General features: G+C 39.5%; 3 protein-coding genes across 22 annotated transcripts in view; all 3 read left to right on the forward strand.

Moving 5' to 3' along the window:
* rap1gap (RAP1 GTPase activating protein) overlaps positions 1 to 6,104 on the forward strand; it is a 62,046-nt gene extending 55,942 nt beyond the window's left edge. For 13 of the 20 annotated variants that reach the window (XM_034210980.1, XM_034210966.1, XM_034210963.1 and 10 more), the window contains 8 exons: positions 21 to 152; positions 1,320 to 1,397; positions 2,343 to 2,452; positions 2,585 to 2,701; positions 2,892 to 3,027; positions 3,630 to 3,741; positions 3,927 to 4,006; positions 4,505 to 6,104. In XM_034210980.1, coding sequence (XP_034066871.1) covers positions 21 to 152; positions 1,320 to 1,397; positions 2,343 to 2,452; positions 2,585 to 2,701; positions 2,892 to 3,027; positions 3,630 to 3,741; positions 3,927 to 4,006; positions 4,505 to 4,645 — 906 coding nt within the window. In that variant the 3' untranslated portion in view covers positions 4,646 to 6,104. Of the gene's footprint in view, positions 1 to 20; positions 153 to 1,319; positions 1,398 to 2,342; positions 2,453 to 2,584; positions 2,702 to 2,844; positions 3,028 to 3,629; positions 3,742 to 3,926; positions 4,007 to 4,176; positions 4,224 to 4,504 lie in introns of those variants that run through there. The other 7 variants (XM_034210974.1, XM_034210964.1, XR_004568515.1 and 4 more) reach the window with 7 other exon arrangements.
* A 1,371-nt stretch (positions 6,105 to 7,475) lies between these two features.
* On the forward strand, positions 7,476 to 9,881 carry aurkaip1 (aurora kinase A interacting protein 1). Its single transcript, XM_034211108.1, has 4 exons — positions 7,476 to 7,619; positions 8,277 to 8,382; positions 8,808 to 9,268; positions 9,496 to 9,881. Exons 2-4 carry the CDS (start codon positions 8,331 to 8,333, stop codon positions 9,610 to 9,612), a joined length of 630 nt encoding a protein of 209 aa, XP_034066999.1. The 5' UTR covers positions 7,476 to 7,619; positions 8,277 to 8,330; the 3' UTR covers positions 9,613 to 9,881.
* A 655-nt stretch (positions 9,882 to 10,536) lies between these two features.
* On the forward strand, positions 10,537 to 20,270 carry LOC117542974 (matrix remodeling-associated protein 8-like). Its single transcript, XM_034210874.1, has 10 exons — positions 10,537 to 10,689; positions 14,714 to 14,740; positions 14,841 to 15,149; positions 15,246 to 15,347; positions 15,483 to 15,944; positions 18,426 to 18,587; positions 18,674 to 18,704; positions 18,788 to 18,867; positions 18,961 to 19,014; positions 19,129 to 20,270. The coding sequence occupies exons 1-10, from the start codon at positions 10,611 to 10,613 to the stop codon at positions 19,152 to 19,154; spliced, it is 1,332 nt and encodes a 443-aa protein (XP_034066765.1). The 5' UTR covers positions 10,537 to 10,610; the 3' UTR covers positions 19,155 to 20,270.
* The last annotated feature ends 670 nt before the right edge of the window (positions 20,271 to 20,940 follow it).

Genomic DNA, 20,940 nt, shown 5'->3' on the forward strand with positions numbered 1-20,940 from the left:
CTCCTCGTCTCTCTCCGTAGCGGGTGATCCGCAGCAGAAGCCAGTCTATGGATGCCGTGGGTCTTACTTTCAAGAAGCCGCACACATTCTCCACTAGCTTCAGCAGCAGCTTTAACCACGAGCCTGCAGAGAGCCCCAAATTCCCAGGGATAGTAAGTACAGCCTCCCCCCCTCCTCCTGGTACTGAGTGAGGCGAGTCTCGCTGCCTCTTCCTCCCCTCCAGCAGTTCTACTAGAGTTCATGCCCCCTCCTCCCTCACTTGCCTGCTGCACTCATTCCTCACAGAGAAGAGCTCAAGTGGAGCACTTAAACTTGGCTCTCACTTGGCAACGGTTGCACATTGTCTGCACTACGAGATGGACTGACTCATAGACTTGAATGTTTCTAGGACACAAGGTGAATTTCTCCCCGGGGGGAAAGCTGCTGCCAATACGTGTGTGTGTGTGTGTGTGTGTGTGTGTGTGTGTGTGTGTGTGTGTGTGTGTGTGTGTGTGTGTGTGTGTGTGTGTGTGTGTGTGTGTGTGTGTGTGTGTGTGTGTGTGTGTGTGTGTGTGTGTGTGTGTGTGTGTGTGTGTGTGTGTGTGTGTGTGTGTGTGTGTGTGTGTGTGTGTGTGTGTGTGTGTGTGTGTGTGTGTGTGTTAATTTACTGTATGTTGACTTTATTTGTTATTATGATTATGAACTAATTATTGTTTCCATCATCAGGGGTAAGAATTGTGTACCCAAATGGCCACTTTCATATCATTCTCTGTAAACACTGTCAACAGCTTTTTTATGTATTATTTAGTTATATATCCTATATGTGTATTGTACTGAATGTTTACTTTTTTATGAAACTTCTCTGATGATGTATGGAAGTAAGAATTATTAAGATATCCTTCAAAAATACCTAACCATTATCAATAACCAACAATGTATTTGAATGTATCTAACTCGAGCTTGCTTTTAGTACATAACCCTGTCTTGCTGTGCATATATGTATAACGTGTGTGTCCTCTGCTGTTTTTATCTCCTCTTCATCCTCCTTCCTGCAGGCATATGGCTCACATGATTGACTCATCACTTTTCTCTTCCATTCAGGCATGCCTGTGTCGCTCAGCCAAAATGTCCCTTTTTGTATTCTCTAATTAACATGTACACTGTATTTTGTTTATGACAGACTGCATGAATTCTCATATATATTTGTATTTACTCATGTTTTCTCTCCCCACCCCTTTTGTCATCTGTCCTCATCTTCTCTCTCTCTCTCTCTCTCTCTCTCTCTCTCTCTCTCTCTCTCTCTCTCTCTCTCTCTCTCTCTCTCTCTCTCTGTTACTCAGTCATTGCTTGTCCCAGGCAAAAGTCCCAGTAAATATGGACGTCGAGGCAGTGCCATAGGGATAGGAACAGTAGAAGAGGTTCATGTCTTATTCTAACTACTCTCTAACAACTCCTTTCTCCTCTTTGCTCCTTCCCTTTGTTTGCATGGCTCAACTGCATCAACACACTTTCCTGTTTGCATTTCAGCACTCTATTTAGCATTCATTGTGTGTCACAGACGGGATGCATTTACTCAATTTGTGATCAAACAAAAGCAAATATAGACATTTTCCTTCACATTTTCCCATTGGGTAATTGGTTCCTTAAATACAAATATATTGGGATCTCATTTGACACAATTATCTAGAAATCCTTCAAAGCAGTCAGAGTTAAGCAGCTCTGCTTAAGACTTCAAATGGTCTACACTCCCTACTGACTTATATTGTAGATGTTCTTCTATTCTCACTTTCTATTCTCTGCTTTATTATATATGCACCTTCTGTAGTCGTGGGACTATTTTGAATTTTCATTTCTGTATGCTTAATTTTCGATTTGTATAAATATGATGAATATTAATTAATTAATCACCCCCTTAAAGATATATTATAACAATAACCCTCCCCATGCTCTTTGAAGCCACATTAAGTTAAAAGGTTTTTCAAGATCTGATTTTAAGAGCTTTAAAGGGAGATTGAATGAACAAAGCAGTCGCTGAGAAAGCATATTTAGTGGTATGCCCTGGAGCCTTTAAACCCATCTTTCATCTATGGCATTAGTTTGCCCTGCACTGACTGAAAGACTGGAACCGGGGCTTGACACTAAGCCATTAAGTGCATATTTGACCTATTTTTTAATCATAGTATAAACTTGAAGGGTGCAAAGATACCTTTTCTCCAAATTAGTACAATTATAGTGACATTTGAAATAACTCCCATCAGTTATGTTTACATAGAAAGATCAGCTCTGTGGATAAATGTGATGTTAACCAAAAATATTCTAGATATTAGATGTTTTTTGACAGCGTTTTTTCTCTCCCCCTACAGTCTTTGATAATACCGGGGAAAAGCCCAACCAGGAAAAAGTCCGGCCCCTTCAGCTCCAGGCGAAGTAGTGCCATCGGTATCGAAAACATTCAAGAGGTCCATGAGAAGAGGTGAGGAAATACTGCTGTGCATTGCTGCTATATGCCTCTACAACATGTTGCATTGTGTACCTCTTACTGTGTGTCTAAAGCCTTGTAATTGCTAACTAAAGTTCATAATCTAATTCCTACTATGAACAACAGAGAGATCTCCCTCAATACCCAGAAGACCCCTGACAGCGGTCACGTCTCTCAAGATCCCAAATCTGACAACTCGTCCAATCAGAGCTCCCCCGAGGCGCTCACCAGCACCAAGAACAGGTGTGCATTATCAGTTACAGCCGTATCACAGGGTTATGATGATAATGTTAGATTTCACACCTTGTGTCAGACCTGTATTTGTGGAGCCGGCGGGTATTTCTCAGCTGTGGCAGCATGTTGAATGACTGTGTCCTGTACATAAGATAAAATCAGGTGTGGCTGTGCTGGAGCGTGATAACCCAGGGTGTAGTTCTCTTCTCGGTGGCAGGGCCCAATCCATCCCCGAGGGTCACGACCTCTCCCGCTCCTCCTCCAATGCTAGCAGCTTCGCCAGTGTGGTGGAGGAGAACGAGACAGAGGCCACTGAGGACTATGACACGGGCATGGTGAGTGATGCGTTCAGCCTGAAGGAAAACAAGAGCATATCACTCAGAATCAGATTTCATACAGCAGCGGGGAAATTAACATTGTAACAGCAAATGGACAGTGTGGATAAAAGGCAAAAATAAAATGAGTTGCTTTACATATTAAATAAAGAGGCAAGCACACGTTAATCAAATGAAATCAAATAAGTCGACATCCAAGTTATCAATTTTGTCAGTTGGTTACTTTATAAGTTCTTCTTCTTTCTAAATCATGAGAGTATTTCACAAGACAGATATTATGTGAAGAAAATCAGCCTCCCCCCCCCCAGTGCTTATTATGGGATTTATAAGATCACAAAGCGCCTGAAGGAAAACAAACCGATATGAGCCGAGGAGTCTCTAATGCGGCTTTAGTTCATGTCAAATCTCCCCCCCCCCCAAACATTATTGAACATTTTAGCTGTATATTTAGATACTTTGTTGAAAACAGTGGAGCCAAAATCAAGCACTTCATTGTCTGACTCTTGCACTACTGTCAGGATATAGTGACAGTTTCAAAAGATATGTAACAAAATGATATATATAGTTTTATAAATGCATTTTTTGCTGCTGCGTCTCTCCAGGAGAGTCTGTCGTCTGCCGGGACGCCACACAAGCGAGACTCGTTGAACTACAGCACCTGGCTGGAGGACAGCGCCAGCAGCACCAGCACCACCAGCCGAGGCAGCTCCCCAGGTGAGACAGGAGCACGTCCAGCATACTAAACAAATATTCAACACATAAGAGTCTCAAAAAAGGAGGTTTCAAAAAACATGTCATCTTAAAAAAAGCTCTTGTTTTCTCTGAATATTTATTGATAGCTGGTTTAAAAATCAATCTGTGATGGACATGTATTCACTCCACTGTTGACCATCCTTCAGGGCCCGGGAAACCTGAGCGAGGGAAGGGGGCAGACGTCCGCATCAAACTGGAACGACCACTCGATCATCAGTCCTCATCGGTGAGTGAACCACACCCTGGATTAAACTGAAATATACACTTCTCTATTATCAGCTTAAATCCCCTTTATTGTTCTGTATGTTTTTTTGTAATGTTTTTGTATGTGCAGTTGTTGATGTACCGTGCTTGTCTGCTTGTTTTTTTATTGCTGTTTGTTCACTTTGTATGCAGAACTGTTAGCTCCTTGCATTGGTTGTATCCTGGATCTCCATCTTCAGGTTAGACTTTCCTCAGCACCCTCTCATAGTCTCAATCCATGGATTTAAACTACTGACAGATGGACCACATATATATATATATTTTGTAGGCGTACTTCGTAGCAAAGCTCAAATTGTACGTATATATCTAAATGTACGGTATATTTCGTTTTTTATTTTGTACATTTTTTTTTAAACATGATGCTTGTTATTTTACTTAGAATGAAATAGAACTACTTCCAGTCACTAATAGGACTATAAATAAATGCACTCTTAAGTTTTGATCTCTTTTGTTCCCAAAGCATTCCCATATGTCGCAATCCCTCTGCGAGGTTAGACAAGTGCAGGCGTTCGCCATGTCTAATGATGGGAAGGACGAAGATGAGGAGGATGAGAAGGAAGAGAAGAAGCAGGTGGAGCGTGGCCAGTCGGCTGCTCAGTGAGAGCCGCTGTGTGGAGTATCCAGAAACCTGGAGGACACTAGGAAGCATGTGTTTCCTTCCACTGTTTTCTTTGCCTGTTCACACATCTGTTGCCTAGGTATTTCTACCTTTTGTTTCAAAAGTGCACATTTTTATCTACAAATGTAATGGTCAAATTTGTAAAAAATGTTACTTTGGTTGAGTTGGTCTTGTTGAAGCCCAGGTGTGCCGGATATACAGGGTAAACACGGTGCCATTGAGGACTTTTGCTGCAATACAGAGAAGATAATTGCCTAGATGGTTTTACCAAATCAACAAAGGTTTTAACTCAATAAATATCTCTAATGTATGTAATACCAAATATTCAGCATCAAAGGAGAGTATTTTCTAACATCTAATGTGATATATTATTGTTCTGTTGGATGCTGTTAATTGTGATTATTTTCTGGGTAAATACAAATTGCAAGCTGCAGAAGAAAACCATTTAAAACAATTTCCTTTAAATGAATTCCATTATAAGTTCCATTATGATGGAAGCCAGACATACCTACAATACATATCCCCAACAATGAAGGATAGCTCTACATGTTATAAGAAAAATATGTTTTTGATTTTGGAAGTGAGTTGTCCCTTTTTAAGAAGGCAATTTCTTCATCCCTCACATGTATTTTATCTCGACTTCTTGACTCGTGTACTGCATCGGAAATGGGATTGCAATGCAGATATACTTCAGCGCTGTCCGTATAGGCTTTAGATCTATGGATACTGCCATCAATGACTGATTTCACTGCTTTGTCCCTCTCATGTGTTGGCGAGGAGGAGCCCAGTCTACATTATGTTCTGTTATCTCTCTAATATCTGTCTTTATTTATCAATTTGGTTCCTGTTGAAGTGGCATTTATAGCGTACATCTGTAACACTGTACCTCTATGGTGGATACGTGCAGCATCCTACCATATGCTTGTACTGTGTGTGTTGCCTTGTAGTGAATTATAATGTTGTCATCTGTAAAGAGTCCGATCTCGTTCACTGCAGTAAACTTGCAATGCATTTTAAAAAGATAGTGAATATTTATTTGCTTAAAAGAAAAATAACTATATATACAACTACTGATTTTGTAAATAGATAATTGGTTGGAGTGTATAGTATATAATGTAAAGGCCATGGATTAAAATGGGATTGACCAACATCCTTGAAATCACTGCCAACTTAAAAATGGTTGTTTTATTTCTCGTACATTTCATTTTAAATATTTTTTTGCAAAGAGAGTTTTATAGAAGATAAATATTAAAACAATTATTCAGTAAAAAGGGAAATCTCCCAGCACATCCTGCTGATCATTTCAGTTGCCTTATCATCACACACTGATGGTGTAAGTATAGTGAAGGAAATAATTAAGAGCCAGCAGGATTTACATTGAAATGAATGTTTTGTTGTTGTTGTTGTTTTTATTGTAAATAAATGCCCTGAGAATTTTAAAGTCTTTTTTATCCTTACTTTATGCCCTGCATCACACCACTCAAATACCAACAAACTAGATGTTCCACTTCCCACCATCTTGATGAACACTTAGAGAGAAAGCCCCATGAATAAACGATTTGATGTGGCTGCCCACAAGTGTAAAATAGAGCAATCTAAAAGTGGAGGCTTCCCTTTTTATTCAACTGTGCCACATGGAAGAAAGATATGTGTTTAAATGAATCAAAGGGAAATACAGCTCAATTATGACTGAAATGGGCTTTCCAAATGTATCTGCACGCACAACTTAAAAAAACTAAGGATTGTAATATGTTTATGGAATGTCATAGCTGTGTTTTAAAACATGCAATTGTACTACTCTGTCCTGAACATTTGGGACTTTTCTGTTTTTATGCAAAGAAGTGCTTGAATATGTGCAAAAACATTTATTCTGTAAGTAAATTAAAAAAGGTCAGACTACAAAGTGAAGGTCAGTTTATTGCGTAAACAGCAGCAGTAGCTCGCTGCTCTGTGAGGACGTGTGCTGCAGACCCCTGGGGCATGCTGGGTTTTTGTCAGCCTAGCAGCAGATGTTTCAAATACTCTCTAAAAAAAACTAAACACATACAATGGATGTGGAATGAATTTGGTCATTTTGAGAGAATGAAATGTTAAATATATTCCCAAATGTATTTTGCTTTACAGCTGCATTTAAGATAAACATCAATAATGTAAACTCTTATGTCATAGCTGTCTTTTCCAAATTAAGTTATTGTGGTTATGCTCCCCACCCACTTTGTTCATTTGACCAAAGAACAAAAAGTCTCATAGATCTCATGCAGGTCTAAACTATTTTTTAAATGTTTGCCTCAACAAATACTACAATTGAAGAATTTAATTCATTTTAGGCAGCAGTTAGTCACAAAAGGAGCATCTCAGATGAAAAATATCCACGGTTTTTTTCTTGTACTTTTATGTATTATTTGATTCGCTGTACAATGTATTCAGTGGAAATCAGAATTAAACCTATGGTCCTTGTTGTTGAAACATCATGCGCCTTCTACCATTGGACTGATAGTGCCCTCCAGTGGAGTCATTCAAGCTTTAAACTCACCTACTGTGTGATGCAAAGCACAGGTCCACACAGTATTATAAATGATTAAACAACTACATGGGCCTCACTTCGGTAGAAAAAGTGATGGGGACATTTTCTCCAGATTTACCATCAGCAGAAGATTAAAGATGTTCCTCTCCTGGGTGTTGAACCTTAATTAAATAATATTAAATACAGGTGTAATCATAATGATGATCAAATATTAATAATATTTCAATAACACACTGCCTGTTTATTCAGTGTATTAATGAGGAGGTTAAAGAGTAGCTCCACATAATTGAGAGGCACTCTCGCCTTAACTGCTACAGCGGAACCTTTGTTTCCGCTGAGAAACAGGAAATGCCTTAATATTGTGTTACTCAAGCCGGAAGTGGGATTCTAGAGTCACATTGAAGTCGAAAACACGGGTCATAGGAGTATAAGGTAAAGTAACAATGTTTATTACATACAACAAATAGTGTAATTGACGTGGTCGGATAGCCAAAAGCCGAATTATTCTTAGCTGCAATCTTTTAGTAATAATATTGCGATTTGAACGCATTAAATCGGTGCTGCGTTGCTAGCTAGCATTAGCAAAAGTCACCTGGCAACTGGAAAATAAGTTTAATTTGACAAGGTTTCTTTAATATTAATTATTTTACATTCTCACAGTGTTTTACTTTGTACCATGAGTGCATTTCATACTTTAGGGTACAGGCTATAGTTAAGGTGGACATCAGTGACCGGCTAATCTAAAGCTAACCCAGCTAGGTTTGACAGTATATCATAACACATGTTTATATACATGGTGAAAAGATAAACACAGTTAAGGACATAAAGGGTTAGACACATCATTAAAAGAATACCATTTAAAACAACTATTTTTAATAAAACTACTACACGTTCAAATATATAAATTATTTCCATGAAATCTGTACAACAAACTGCGTACAGTATACTATTGCAAAATACAGTATTTTGTAATAATATAAAATATATGCAGTATTTTTACATGACTGTTATTGTTTGTAGTTACTTCTCGGTACACGTTTGTGATCTCTATGGAAGAGAACTCTTAAGTAATGTGCTCTTTCCCCACAGGACCAGTGATCACTCAACTCATTCCTGATGAAGTTACTTGAATGATCAATAACAATGTTTTCATCAAAGATTGTCCCTCGTCTCAATCTATTACGTAGAGCAACCTGTAAGTATAAACACAAATATCTTTCTATCCTTTAAAATCATGTTGACATTTTTACAATTGGTCGAACAGTATTGTTTTTATTTTTGTTTAGTCTTAGGGCACATGGGGCTTTCTTTTCTATACCTTTTGTTTTGAGAAAGACTAATTGCCCCATGTGCTCAAAGACTCAATATAGTATGATAAGAAAAACTGTGAATGAACTATTACCTTTGAAATACACTAAATAAACAATGTTACCATTATTCAAATATTCTGACTTTGACCATAGATGAAAGTGTGATTTCACATTCTCTAAAAATGTCAATGTTGTTCAGAGTTAGAACAACTGTTGTGGAATCTCTCCTTATTATATTAATTAGACAATGGGTATGCTACATTTCCAGTTATAAGTAATGTACAAAAGATGACATCTTTAATTTTTCCAGGTGCGCTTCAAGCCCATGGAGACATTTTGAATGGACGTGTACAACATGTACTTCCTGCTTACTGCTCTCCGCTACAACCAAAACTCAGGAGCTACTCAACAGCAGCAGACACACCTCCTCCTCGATGGGTGCAACTGGAGCCAGAACTGGAAGAGGTTCTTGTGCCGCGTAAACTGTCCGTGAGCCCCCTGGAGAGCTGGCTCTCCCTGAGCTACTCCCTCCCCCCCCTGCTGGAGTGCCCTCTCCCGCAGGAGGAGGTGGAGCTGCTGGAGGAGCAGTTGCTGCCAGCCCTCTCTGACCCTGCGCTGGAGGACGGGGGGGAACCAGCGACACCCCTTAGTTGTAAAAATGTTCTTGAGATCCGACGGCGGAAGATCAACCGGCATAAGTACAGGAAGCTGCTAAAACGGACTAAATTCTTGAGGAAGAGAGTGATAGAGGGCAGAGGGAAAAAGAAGCAGGTGAGGGAAAAAGGTTCCTGTGATATTGAATAGATTGATAATTTCCTACTGATTATCCTGGCATATTCAGCAATGTATCAGTATGTGATCATTTCATTTCAAACTGTATTGTTTTATTTAACATATTGTCTTGCTTACTCTTCAAAGGTGTTTATTTTGTGTATTTTATACACAAATTATATTTTCTAAACTACCACCTCTAAACTGTTTGATTGTGTCCTGTGCAGAAACGATTTGAGAAGGATCTGAAGAGGATTTGGACAAGAGCTGGACTGAAGAAGGCTCCAGAAGGATGGAATACACCTAAGATCTTCCTTAAACAGCACGGAAACAAAAAGGACTGAAAAACACTGACACTATTTCAAGTTTGTCTCGCATCCTTCCCACTGGACGTCTCTGCACACCTCAACACCAAATCAGTCAGCCTATGTGTACAATTTTTTAAACAAAATGTAGATCATCTAATAAAAATATTTCTCTCTCAAGCCCAATGCAATGTGTGATGTTGCTTTGTGTTGTCATATTTTGGTTTACAGGACATCTTACGTTTTTCTTTTTTCTTACTCTGGATATCACCAATGGGCAAACACAAATAAATACTTTTCACCTGGAACTACTACTTTCGATGGTTATTTCAAGTATTTTATTTATCTATAGAACAACTCAATCAGAAATAGAGGTACATGGATCTCAACTATTATACATCTACATGTAGCTTGACAATAAAAAGCCTTTCAAAAGGCCTTGAAGTGAAACTGCTTCCTTTAGGGCTTTAATGCAGAAACCAGCCTTTCTAAGATCAAACAGGCGGATATGAGGAAAGATCTTTTCTAATCCCTTCCTGGGGTGGAAGGGTTCCCAGGGACTGGTTTAAAACGTTTACAACCATATAAAAAAACGTTAGTCTTGACATGTCATTGGAGAGTTTAATATATGAAAAGGCTTGTTGCGCCTGTTACGCCTTCTTTGGAACTATTGTAAACTAGTTGTAATGTCAACACTATAGTTTGATCTGTTGTGTAATAGTCTATTATAAATCTGTCCATTTCACACTGACAACAAAATAAGTTTCAAAACAAGCTTTTTCTTGGGGCTGGCCTTTATCCCATTTGGAGGAATGTCCCTTTAGTGCATTTTTAATATTCGTTTTGTATGTTGGTAAATTATAGTTTTCTACCCAACCCTCATCGTTAATGATCGTACTGCAACACATGTTTTTCGTCAGGCTGCAGCAGTGTTGGGTTTCATGTGGAGGCGGAGCGAGACTCCAGTCCGCAGGAATACAACAACTCCAGCTGAGCCGCAGCTCGGGAATCTGCTGCTCCGTGTGATTTATCAATTAATGCACACATCACAGTCTCCTGACAGGCTGTACCTCAACACCGTGGATAGGATGCACCTCGAAATGACTCTCCTTCAGAGTAAGTAGTTCACTTTTCTTGCTTTCAAAAGAGAAAAATAACTTTGGGAAACTTTCTTTGTTCTATAATTGGATCCAGGTTAGTGTTGCGCGTCGGGAACAAAAGCAGAAATACATTCAGTTCTCATGTCTCCTCTGCTGCACTGTAAACATCTTATTTTGAAGGTTCTTCAATAATAATTCCTCTGAAAAGCTTTCTAATAAGCTATAAAACGGACCCGTAAACAGCCTGAAATGTTGATAATGTTAACTTGTGGTAGCGTTGTTCTTAATATAACTCTTCTGTTTCTATACCTGTTTTGTATGTAGCCTATTTATTATACAACTATAAAAAACGTTGTTAATTTCTCTCTAAGATTATTTAGTTCCATGGTAATATCTTAAAATGTTCAATCAACAGCCAACTTAATGTACTTTTAGCTTATTGTTTATATCAACATCCTTTTAAATGTGTATCTAAGTATGTTGTCTTAAACTTTATTTCCTCAGTAAGTGGTATTACTCAAGATGCCATAATATACTTCTCTATCGAAAGCCTGTATTTTGAAATGTTCTAAGATAAAGCATGGAGCTGCATGGACTTGCAGTGAAACGCAGCATCGAAGAGGCTCTCGCTTCAGTAACGCTGCATGACTTTACTGGCCCCGGCCTGTTGATTGTGTGTATGTGGGATTTGTTGTGGCTTCAGCCCAATGTGTTTCTCGTTACCTGCGGTCTGAGCAGAGTCAGCAGAATCCTGCAGCCCGTCATTAAATGTGTCAGTAACGAGGGCTTCACCGCGAGGGGCTGCTTTGAGCCCGCGCGACGTGGAGGATTGTGTGTGTGTGTGTGTGTGTGTGTGTGTGTGTGTGTGTGTGTGTGTGTGTGTGTGTGTGTGTGTGTGTGTGTGTGTGTGTGTGTGTGTGTGTGTGTGTGTGGAGGGGGGGGGGGGGGGGGGGGGGGATTACTGTAACCGAGTTTATGGTGGTTCTGTGTTAATGACCGGCCACCAACAACAGTGCATGGGAAAGATTATAAATGATGTGTTGAACTAAATACGTGTTAACTTTAAAAATGTAGAATCATGGCGTAAAATGAGAAGGTCGTGGAAAGGTAACATGTTTGTGTTCTGTACAGGCAATGCCTCGACTTTGTTCAGCAGAAAGGGAGATTTACAGTAAAAGCCCACACACTGAGATGATCCCAATTCATTTTTAAGTCTAAGATGTTTGGGCAGTTCAAATAAACCGAGAAGCAGTGGTTGAAAGTAACTTCCTCAATTACCTACCTTAGTACAACTTTGAGATACTTGAACTTTACTTTACTATTTCCATTTAATGCTGGTTTATATTTGTACACCCCTACCTCTCAGAAGGGAATTGTTGTTTATTTAACTGCAATTACTCTGCTTAATGTATTTGATAACTTAAAATAACAAAAACAATTATGATATATCATATCATATATCAAGCTATCAATATATGCAGAAACAAGTTTCACTTTCATTAGCTAATATGTTATTCATAATGTTATTTGACTACAAACTTTGTAATAAATTAAACATTCAAACATATTTAAGATATGTTGATGCTAATACTTATTTTTTACTTTTTTAAAGTAACATTTTGAATGCCAAACTTTATTCTTGCTACAGCTTGGTGTTACAAGAATACTTTTCTGCACTTCTTCCATCCCTGCCGAGAAGCTATTTTACAGGGCGACATCCCTTGATCCTGCATATTTTTTCACTATTCTAAAGTTTTATGAAGATAAATACTTACATTTACAATAATATACCCAGTGAGGTGTCATACAAAAACGTATTCAACAACTTCACATAAGGAAGTTGACCTATCAAGAGGAATCAATTGGCTCTCAAGGCGTCTGACTGTACCTTTGTTTAGCCGAGTCTGCAGCTGGACACATCTGTTTGATTTGTTCTAAACCTGTGACGTGGATATGAGTAAACTTCACAGATCAACAACAGCCATGAATCACAGAAACTTTGCTGATCGAACACATAGTTTATGTTTGAGTTGAACCCTTTTTAGTTTGACTTCAGGGGTTTACAATGTGTTCTCCATGTGATTCCTCAGGTTGCAAGAGACAACAGTGATTTGGAGATCACTTGGTAAATGCATGTTATTATAGTTGGTTACTCAATAGCACATTGTTAAGTCTTCAGGGTTAAACCAGCCTCGTGAGTCATCAGCTCGCGAGTGTCTGGAGGTTTGATGAGACACTTACAGGGTTTGGCACACTTTTACCTTCTGCAGGAAAGTTTATAGCCTTCATTAGAAAACCTTATTGTTTTCCAGCATGACATCTGCTCTCCGATGCCAACGTGTTGACTTAGTTAGTTTGGCCCAGCTTTAAATAGTATATTATTTTGGTGCCTACTTTCAAAATCACAGCATGCTTTTGTGTGATCAAATCCCTGCATTTAAGCAAAGTAGCTGCTTTCCAATGGTGTATGGTTTGGATGTGGTGAAATAGGCACCCTCTTCATATTTCTGTTGCCTGTGCTCACAAATGAAGTGAATCAGCCTTTTCGTTGGCTTGTCAGCTTGCCTTTTGGGTGTTGGATAATGAGGGTCTTTAACTTAGTTAAAAGTAGCATCATAGCAGTAAAACATTATTACAATTCTTATTACAAAGTGTCACTTCAGTAAAAAATACAGATTATTAGCTGAATGTACCGAGACTATCAAATGTAAAAACATTCATAATTCATGTGAGTTTGGAGTAAATGCCTCAGTAATATTACTATAATATATAATGTGTATGTAACAAGTTACTGTTGAGTTTAATACATTTACATAATGACATCTCACCGCTGCTTTTATATTATGTAATTTCCAGATTAAGGGCTCTTCACGACCTCGCATCTTATTACATTTTAACATCTTTCAACGAACTTGTGTGCAGTTTAGAGAGTTTTTTTACTTTAATTGTCTTTTTATTTATTTTATTTTACATTACTGGGATTGGGGTTTATCTTTTATCATAGAATCTAATGCATGTATTCTTCTTCTTTATATGTACTGAATGTATCCGTCCGGCAGTGGCTCAGTCAGTAGGGGCTTGGACTGTGAGCCGTAGGGCCGCCGGTTCAAGTCTCCGACCAGACCTAAATATGGAGTGTGGACTTCTACTTGAAGGGGTCCCAGTTCACCTCCTGCCCTGCCGTGGTGCCCTTGAGCAAGGCACCGGACATCCCCCTTCCCTCCTCACTCCCATTGCTCCCCGGGCGCTGTACACTAGCTGCCCACTGCTCCTAGTACTAGACTCCTGGTACTAGGATGGGTTAAAAGCAGTGAACAAATGTCGCTGTGTGCTCTGCATGTGTGACCATTACAGAGGGTTTCATCCCTCCCAATTATTCTACCCTGAAAGCAACGCACCTCCTTCCTCTATTGTTCACAGTACCCATTACCAGTACAGTAACACATATATACAGGTGTTTGGTTTTGACACCAGGCAGTGTGACTGAAGCAGCTGAACAGCAGCCCGGTCCTTCCTCCCCTCAGGATCATGGCCTGGCAGGAGTCGCAGCGAGCCAGCGGCAGCAGCGATGAATAGAGGCTCTGTGTGCGTTGGCTGCATGCGCCTCTGCTGGCCCTTCAGTAAACACACGAACAAATAGCGCTGTGGGAAGAATCCAGTAGAAATAGCAAATGAGCTGTAGGAAAAATGTCCTATCTCTAGAGTGAGAAAACACAAACACGATATATATATTTCCCCAGAAGATTGTTGACATCTAAGTATATTTCTTCTGCTGTTGTATTCATGTTACTTGCCTTTTGCCATGTCCTTGTTTCTTTAGCTTTCCTCTGTTATTTTAAACAGTCCTCTCACTGAACCCACATCTGTTTCAATCTTTCACTGTCGGGTCAGTCCAGGTCAAACCGAAACTTTCCAGTCAACACAACATTTTGCAGAGTCTTATAAATATTTCTAAAGACCTAATTAGTGAACAGGCTGATATCTGTAGACAAAGTGCTTCAGGATACAACTCTAATCCCTTATGTTTTTGTTTTTTGCAGTTTTATCTGTGCTCTTACTGCCAGGAGGTAAGGCATTTATGTTTCTCCATCCACAAACTTCATGTGTAGTGGCTCATGTCATTGTTCAAGGATCTTCTGAACCTACATGTTTATTTCTTTGTGTCAGCGTGGGGTCAGATCAGCAGCAACACATTCGGCGTGGTGGTGGAGGCCAAGAACATCACCCTCCCTGAAGGATCCAAGGCTGTGCTTCCCTGCCACAGCCCCCGCATGGTGTGGACCCAGGACAAGCTGAAGGACCGTCAGAGGGTGGTCCACTGGGACTTGGTGCGCAGCAGCCCGGAGTATTCTGTGGAGCGAGTCCTGGACATGTCCCCCGGAGCCCGCGAGAGGGTCTACAACAGCGTCAACAAGGGACGCATTTCCCTCCCAGACACGGCTTTCACTGATGGCAACTTCTCCCTCATCATCGACAGTGAGATGTCCTCTTGTTTTCCAGGAGCGCCATGACCGTTGCACCCTTCTATTTATGATGTAATCTAATGGTTGCTTTGATTCTTATTTTTTTCAGATGTGGTTGCAACGGACAAAGGAGTTTACACTTGTAATCTGCACCATCACTACTGCCAGATTCACCAGTCCATCAAAATCCAGCTCAATGTCACAAAGTCAGGTGAGATGTGCTTCCAGTGTGAAATAGTTGGTAGCTTTCAAAGAAACTTCCCTTATACTGTAGACAGCCTAATGATTCTCCATAATTCACGAAACAGATTTGATAGTAATATATTTCCCGCTCATGTGTTTCCAGCTCGTAAAGAGAAGCGTTACTGGGACGGAGAGAGGACTGTGTTCGTGGTGATGTTGGGCAAGTCGGTGGTGTTGCCTTGTGTGAACCGGCGCTCTCTGTGGAGGGAGGGTCTCCAGGAGGACCAGCAGCAGGTGGCCCACTGGGACTTCCAGCCCCCCGGCGTGCGTCCTGACCGGGCCGACCGCCTGGTGGACCTCTATGCCTCTGGAGAAAGGCGAGATTATGGACCACGCTTCGGGGCGAGCAAGATGAGCGTGGAGGAGGACGCTTTCACTCTAGGGGACTTCTCTCTATCCATCGCTGACTTAAGGCCTGTTTTTAAAGGCCTGTACTCCTGCCACCTGCATCACCACTACTGTGGACTGCACGAGAGACGCATCTACAGGCTCAATGTGGGACCTGCAGTTCCCCCCGCACCCACAACAGCACCCAGAGTTTTCCAGAATGATGTGCCCGAGCAAAGTAAGTCCCTCAGAATTAAAAATAACAAGAGACACTCCACAAGAGCTTTGTTTTTTTCCAGAAGCTAGAGATGGTTAATGTTTTTCCCCATATGGTTTCTTCGCTGAATCGTGGATTGAATAACAACACAGACCCCGGACTTTTTCTTATGGTTATAGGCATAGTTGGTCAGTTAAGTCACTTCCTTTTCTCCTCTGCCAATTCTCTCCTCAGTCTTCTCTGTTTTTGTGTTGGACGCTGCAGAGGGAGGGAGGAGGTAGAAGGAATGTAGAAGCTTGTTGAGTAAGAAATAAAGAAATAAAGAAATCCTTCTCTTAGTTGAAAAAGGTCTTTTTATTTCACGTTTTTACATTTTAGCTTTGGCTTGAGAAGCAGTCTACAGTAAACAGCTTTAAATTGGCCACAGCGGAAGTGGTCTCATTTTCCTCGCTGAATTTTTTCATTTTTACTGCTTTTTCATTTAGTACAGCTGGAGACATTTTAACTGGGCTGAGCAGAGGAGTAGGCTCCAACAGCCAGTTATGTTGGGGTGGAGGGTCCTATTCTTGTGTTTTTTTCCTCCATTTGACCCAATTTTCCAGAAGTCCCAACAACACGTCTAGACGAGTTGCACTGCATCTCAATTTCTGTTTATTATTTGTCCCAGTCGGCTCTGTTTATCTGATCATGTGTATCAGCCTCTGTTTGATGCGCGTTGAGCAGTAGCAGGAAGTCTGACACATCTGTTCAACATCTGGGCCAGCTGTGACATGAAAGAGCATAGAAAGGGGAGGGGATGCAGGTATGTGTTGGACTATAAATCCTCCACTCCTGTAAAGAAACGACAGCTCACGTATTGTTTTTTTTTAAGCATGTTGAGCAAATGCCCACGTGGCTAGATGACATCCTGTGTGTCTTTTAGTTCATCTGGGAATCACGTTTTGTTTGTGCTTCGTCTTGTCTGTTAGCTTAAAGCTAAGTTGTTTGTGCTCGGGAAAGTGCCAGCAATCATCTGAAACTACACATCTCACGAGAGCTTTCCCATTTCATGTTGTAATTATTTGTTGCAAGTAATATGTTCTCTTTGTAATCGTCAAGAGGCCATTAGGTGAGCTGCCAGCAATTCAATAGAAATCTTTATCTTTGAAAAGTAAGATGCTTTCCTTCAGCTCATTGACTTGCAAATGATGCATAACCCACAGGAAACTAAACTCGCAGCATATGTGAACTAGCCGTTAACACGTACGCACTTGTCAGATCTGTCACAGAAATGGAAATGGCTTCCTGCTGGGACTCGGCTGCAGCTCTGGTTTTGACAGTTGAGCTCTAGAGACAATGACCTTGGACATGTCTTTTCAATTTCATGCATTTTAGGTACATTAAAAACTGACAGGTGATAATTGCTAACCAGACTCTCTATTAGGATGGTAATTAAGTCTGAATAAGCATGTTTTTTCATGGCTGGCTGGTTTTGAAAGCGTCAGAGATGGTACATTGGATGTTTTCCTCATTAGTCTCTCAGTGGAGCCTCAGTGTATTTTAATAGTGTCCAACTTAGTTGCTTTAATGAGAGACCAAAGAAAAATCCTTTACTTAAAAGAAATATATAAAAGGAAAGTATTTGATGTCGATATATGAAAGACATCTGTTATTTGGCTGCATTTGAATTTAGGGAGAAATTGAAAAACTACAGTATATTTTCCATTCTTCATTAGCTCTGTAAACTTGCATTGAAAGGTTATTCAAAGCATCTGTGCAGTATATAATTATATATGAAATACTGTTTATAATAGGCAGTAGTTGTTATGATATTCCACCTCCTACCCCATATTTATTCTGTGTTTTCCATTTATAATAATTATCCTCAGCTATATCAATAGTCTGGCTAACTGTGAAGACTGGTAGCTGCCTGCAGTGTTGTCAGATATGTTTAAACTGTAGCGTTCACTCATATAAGCTCTGCTTTACGCCTAAACTCCACTTCTTTGTTTGTGAGAAGACGTTGTGAAAAGGCTTCAATGGGAAACCAATAGAGACATAGAGACAAACCACATAACAAAATCTGTCTCTGTTTCCTCACACTTCCCCTCCTCTTTTCTGGTCAGCATGTGTTTTTCTGAAGAGAGAAAAAAAAAGAACAGCTGCATGACATCAGGTCTGGAACTCATTACCATAGAACAGACATTTAACTCCTGCTCTCCCTCTCTGGCTTTTGGAAACAAATGAAAAAGAATAAACCTCGGGAGGAATAAAACGTTTTGAGTAATGTAGAAATACATTTCAGTGAACTAGATTTATTGCCATTATGATTATCCAATTAAACAATCCAATAAATCCCCTTCAACTGTTGTATACTGTAAGTACATGGAGTTGACTTGATATATTCACCGTGTGGACTATTCTATATCTCCTTAAGCTCTTATTATGTATGAGACAAATGTTTCTTGAGGGAAAGATTTAATTATGTATGATGAATAATCATATTTAATTTTCTTCCTTTAGGGACTGTGCAAGAGGTGGAGGGTCCGCGCGTGGTGAACGTCATCCTTCCTGAGCAGCGAGGTTATTTCGTGCAGCATATGGGCTACTTCCTGGCAACGTTCCTACTGCTGGCGTTCATCGTTGTCGCTGTCATCGTGGTGACTAGGAGACGCAAGAAGAGAGGTAACCAACAAACTTGTTCTTGCCTGTTATTGGAAAAACTGTTTTGTGGATACAGTGTGTTTGACATTTCCTGTTAAATCTTATAGGGCTGGAGTACGACATACGTAGATATGAAAGGTAAGACACTACTGCACAATAAATTATGCAAACACTTTGTATTGAATCCATTTGTAAGCGGAGCAATACTTATTTCTGTGCAGGGGAACTGTGATCAGCGGAGGTGAAATGTCATTAGAATGCACAGAACTGAGGACTTGTAACCAAGAACCTACGAATTCAGGTACAGTAAGCCTCATCCACACACATTTTCTACCTTATTCAAATAAAAAAAGATAACCTTACTCATAACCTGTGTGTCTACCACAATCCACAGACTACAAAAACAACATACTGAAAGAGAGAGATATGTCCAAAGACTGCAACATGGGTGAGCAGACTTTGTGCAGGGCTGCATTTCAGTAAATAAACATCATAGGGTAAAAACCACAGATACGAAACATTATATTTGAATAATAAAATATCTGTGTCCCACATCATTCAGATTTTGATGGGAAACTGTGGAAGTGAGTGCGATATTTCTGAGATGCTGCTGGCAGGTCCAGGGCAGACACCGGAAGAGTAAAGGGCCGTGAAGAGAAAGGAATACAAGACGAAACCCAGGAGAGGACAGGAGGAACGCTCCCTCTGCTGTAACTGTAACACTAAGCTTTTCAACTGAAAGCCAGCATCATTTTTTTTACATGTAACTTTCACCAGCTGTTATAACAATATGGTTACACATTTATTTGATCCTTACTCCTTGCATTCATTGGGTGGTTAATGGTGATTATTAGGCATTTTTATCATCCTTTTTACAAAAATGCATGCTGTTTATTAAGTATATTTTATGTATACGTTGCATGCTTACAGAGATGCAAGCTCACAGCTATTTTCCATTCTTGAATTTTCTTTTTTTTGCACAATTTCTGGTGGTTCATAATGCTTTAAAGGTTATATTACTGTAGTAGACAATTTCAGACAGTGTTTGGAAACAAGTGCCACACATTTCTAGCTACACAATTAGTCACTTTACACAGATTAAGGTCGTTTATTATGTTTTTATTTTAAGAAACTCAGCCAGTCATGACTTAATGTCAATTGTTTTACATTGCCAATTGTGTTTGTTGACTTGTGAAGCCCTCTGAGACAAATAGGATTTGTGATTTTGGGCTATATAAATAAACTTCAATTGAATTCATGTTTTTTTTGGACTTTCAGACCTAGATTCTTCTCAGAATAATATTTCTCCCTAATGGATATATCTGTTTATTGATAACTTATCAAGTGAAAAAGCTAAATTGTCCGACCACTGACTGAAGGCCCAGTCAACCAAAACTCAGGTAAAAAAAAAAGAACCTCTTTGGTTATTTGGTATTTAATGGGCTGTGCAGTGTTTGTTTGCACCATGTACTCTGGATCATAAAACACTGAATGTTCACTACTAAATCTGCTGGTCAATGATAGGTACAAACTTGTTATAAATGTGCGGCTATAGCTCTATGAAGTTTACTGCAGGAAGAAGAATGTTTGCTTTTTCAGTAATGCAAATCACAATTTCGATTTCATGTTGTCTCTTGCTCTCTTGCACACTATTGTTTGTCTCTTCCAAGCAAATATTTCTTCTATTAAAGCTTCACAACAGTGGCCACAGACTCAACACTCTTTGTTCTGGTTGTTAGAGGGTGGATGCACATGTATTGCACACATATTTGGTATTTGGATGCGTAGAAAACAGTTTTATGAAATGTAAATATGTCCTCTGAAGTCTTGATGATTAGGACTATGATTGAAGCAACGTTTGTTAGTAGTTTTAGTTTTGAGTTGAATTAACTAGTTCTTAGTCTGATAAATGTGTAGTTCATGTGCCATAACCAGCTGTGCAGTAAAAGCTTTCATCAATTTGTACTCCTGGGGTGATCAGCCACATGCAGTGATTAATAAGCAATTACAATCATATGATTAATGTCTAATAATTACTTCCATTTGTAATTATTGAAATGGAAACATCTCACATTAAATAAGCCCATTACCTTGAATTAATTGACCGTTAGTCTCTATAAAATCATGGGCGAGCATCTGCTGAATAAAAAAACTAAAAAAAACTATGATGTACATGTGTAGGATTTCAGTTTTAGTGATTTTATGCTCTTTTTATAATCATGACTAATTGGTCAGAAATAGGTCATCATGCTTTCAAAACTACATATTTTATGGCGATTATATTGACATGTATTGTATAAAATATGTATTAAATGTAGTTAATACAGCTTCAAACCATTATTCCACTGTTATATCAGAGTTAGTAGTGATAATA

Source organism: Gymnodraco acuticeps, unplaced genomic scaffold (genome assembly GCF_902827175.1).
Source record: "Gymnodraco acuticeps unplaced genomic scaffold, fGymAcu1.1, whole genome shotgun sequence".
Taxonomy (NCBI): Eukaryota; Metazoa; Chordata; class Actinopteri; order Perciformes; family Bathydraconidae; genus Gymnodraco; species Gymnodraco acuticeps.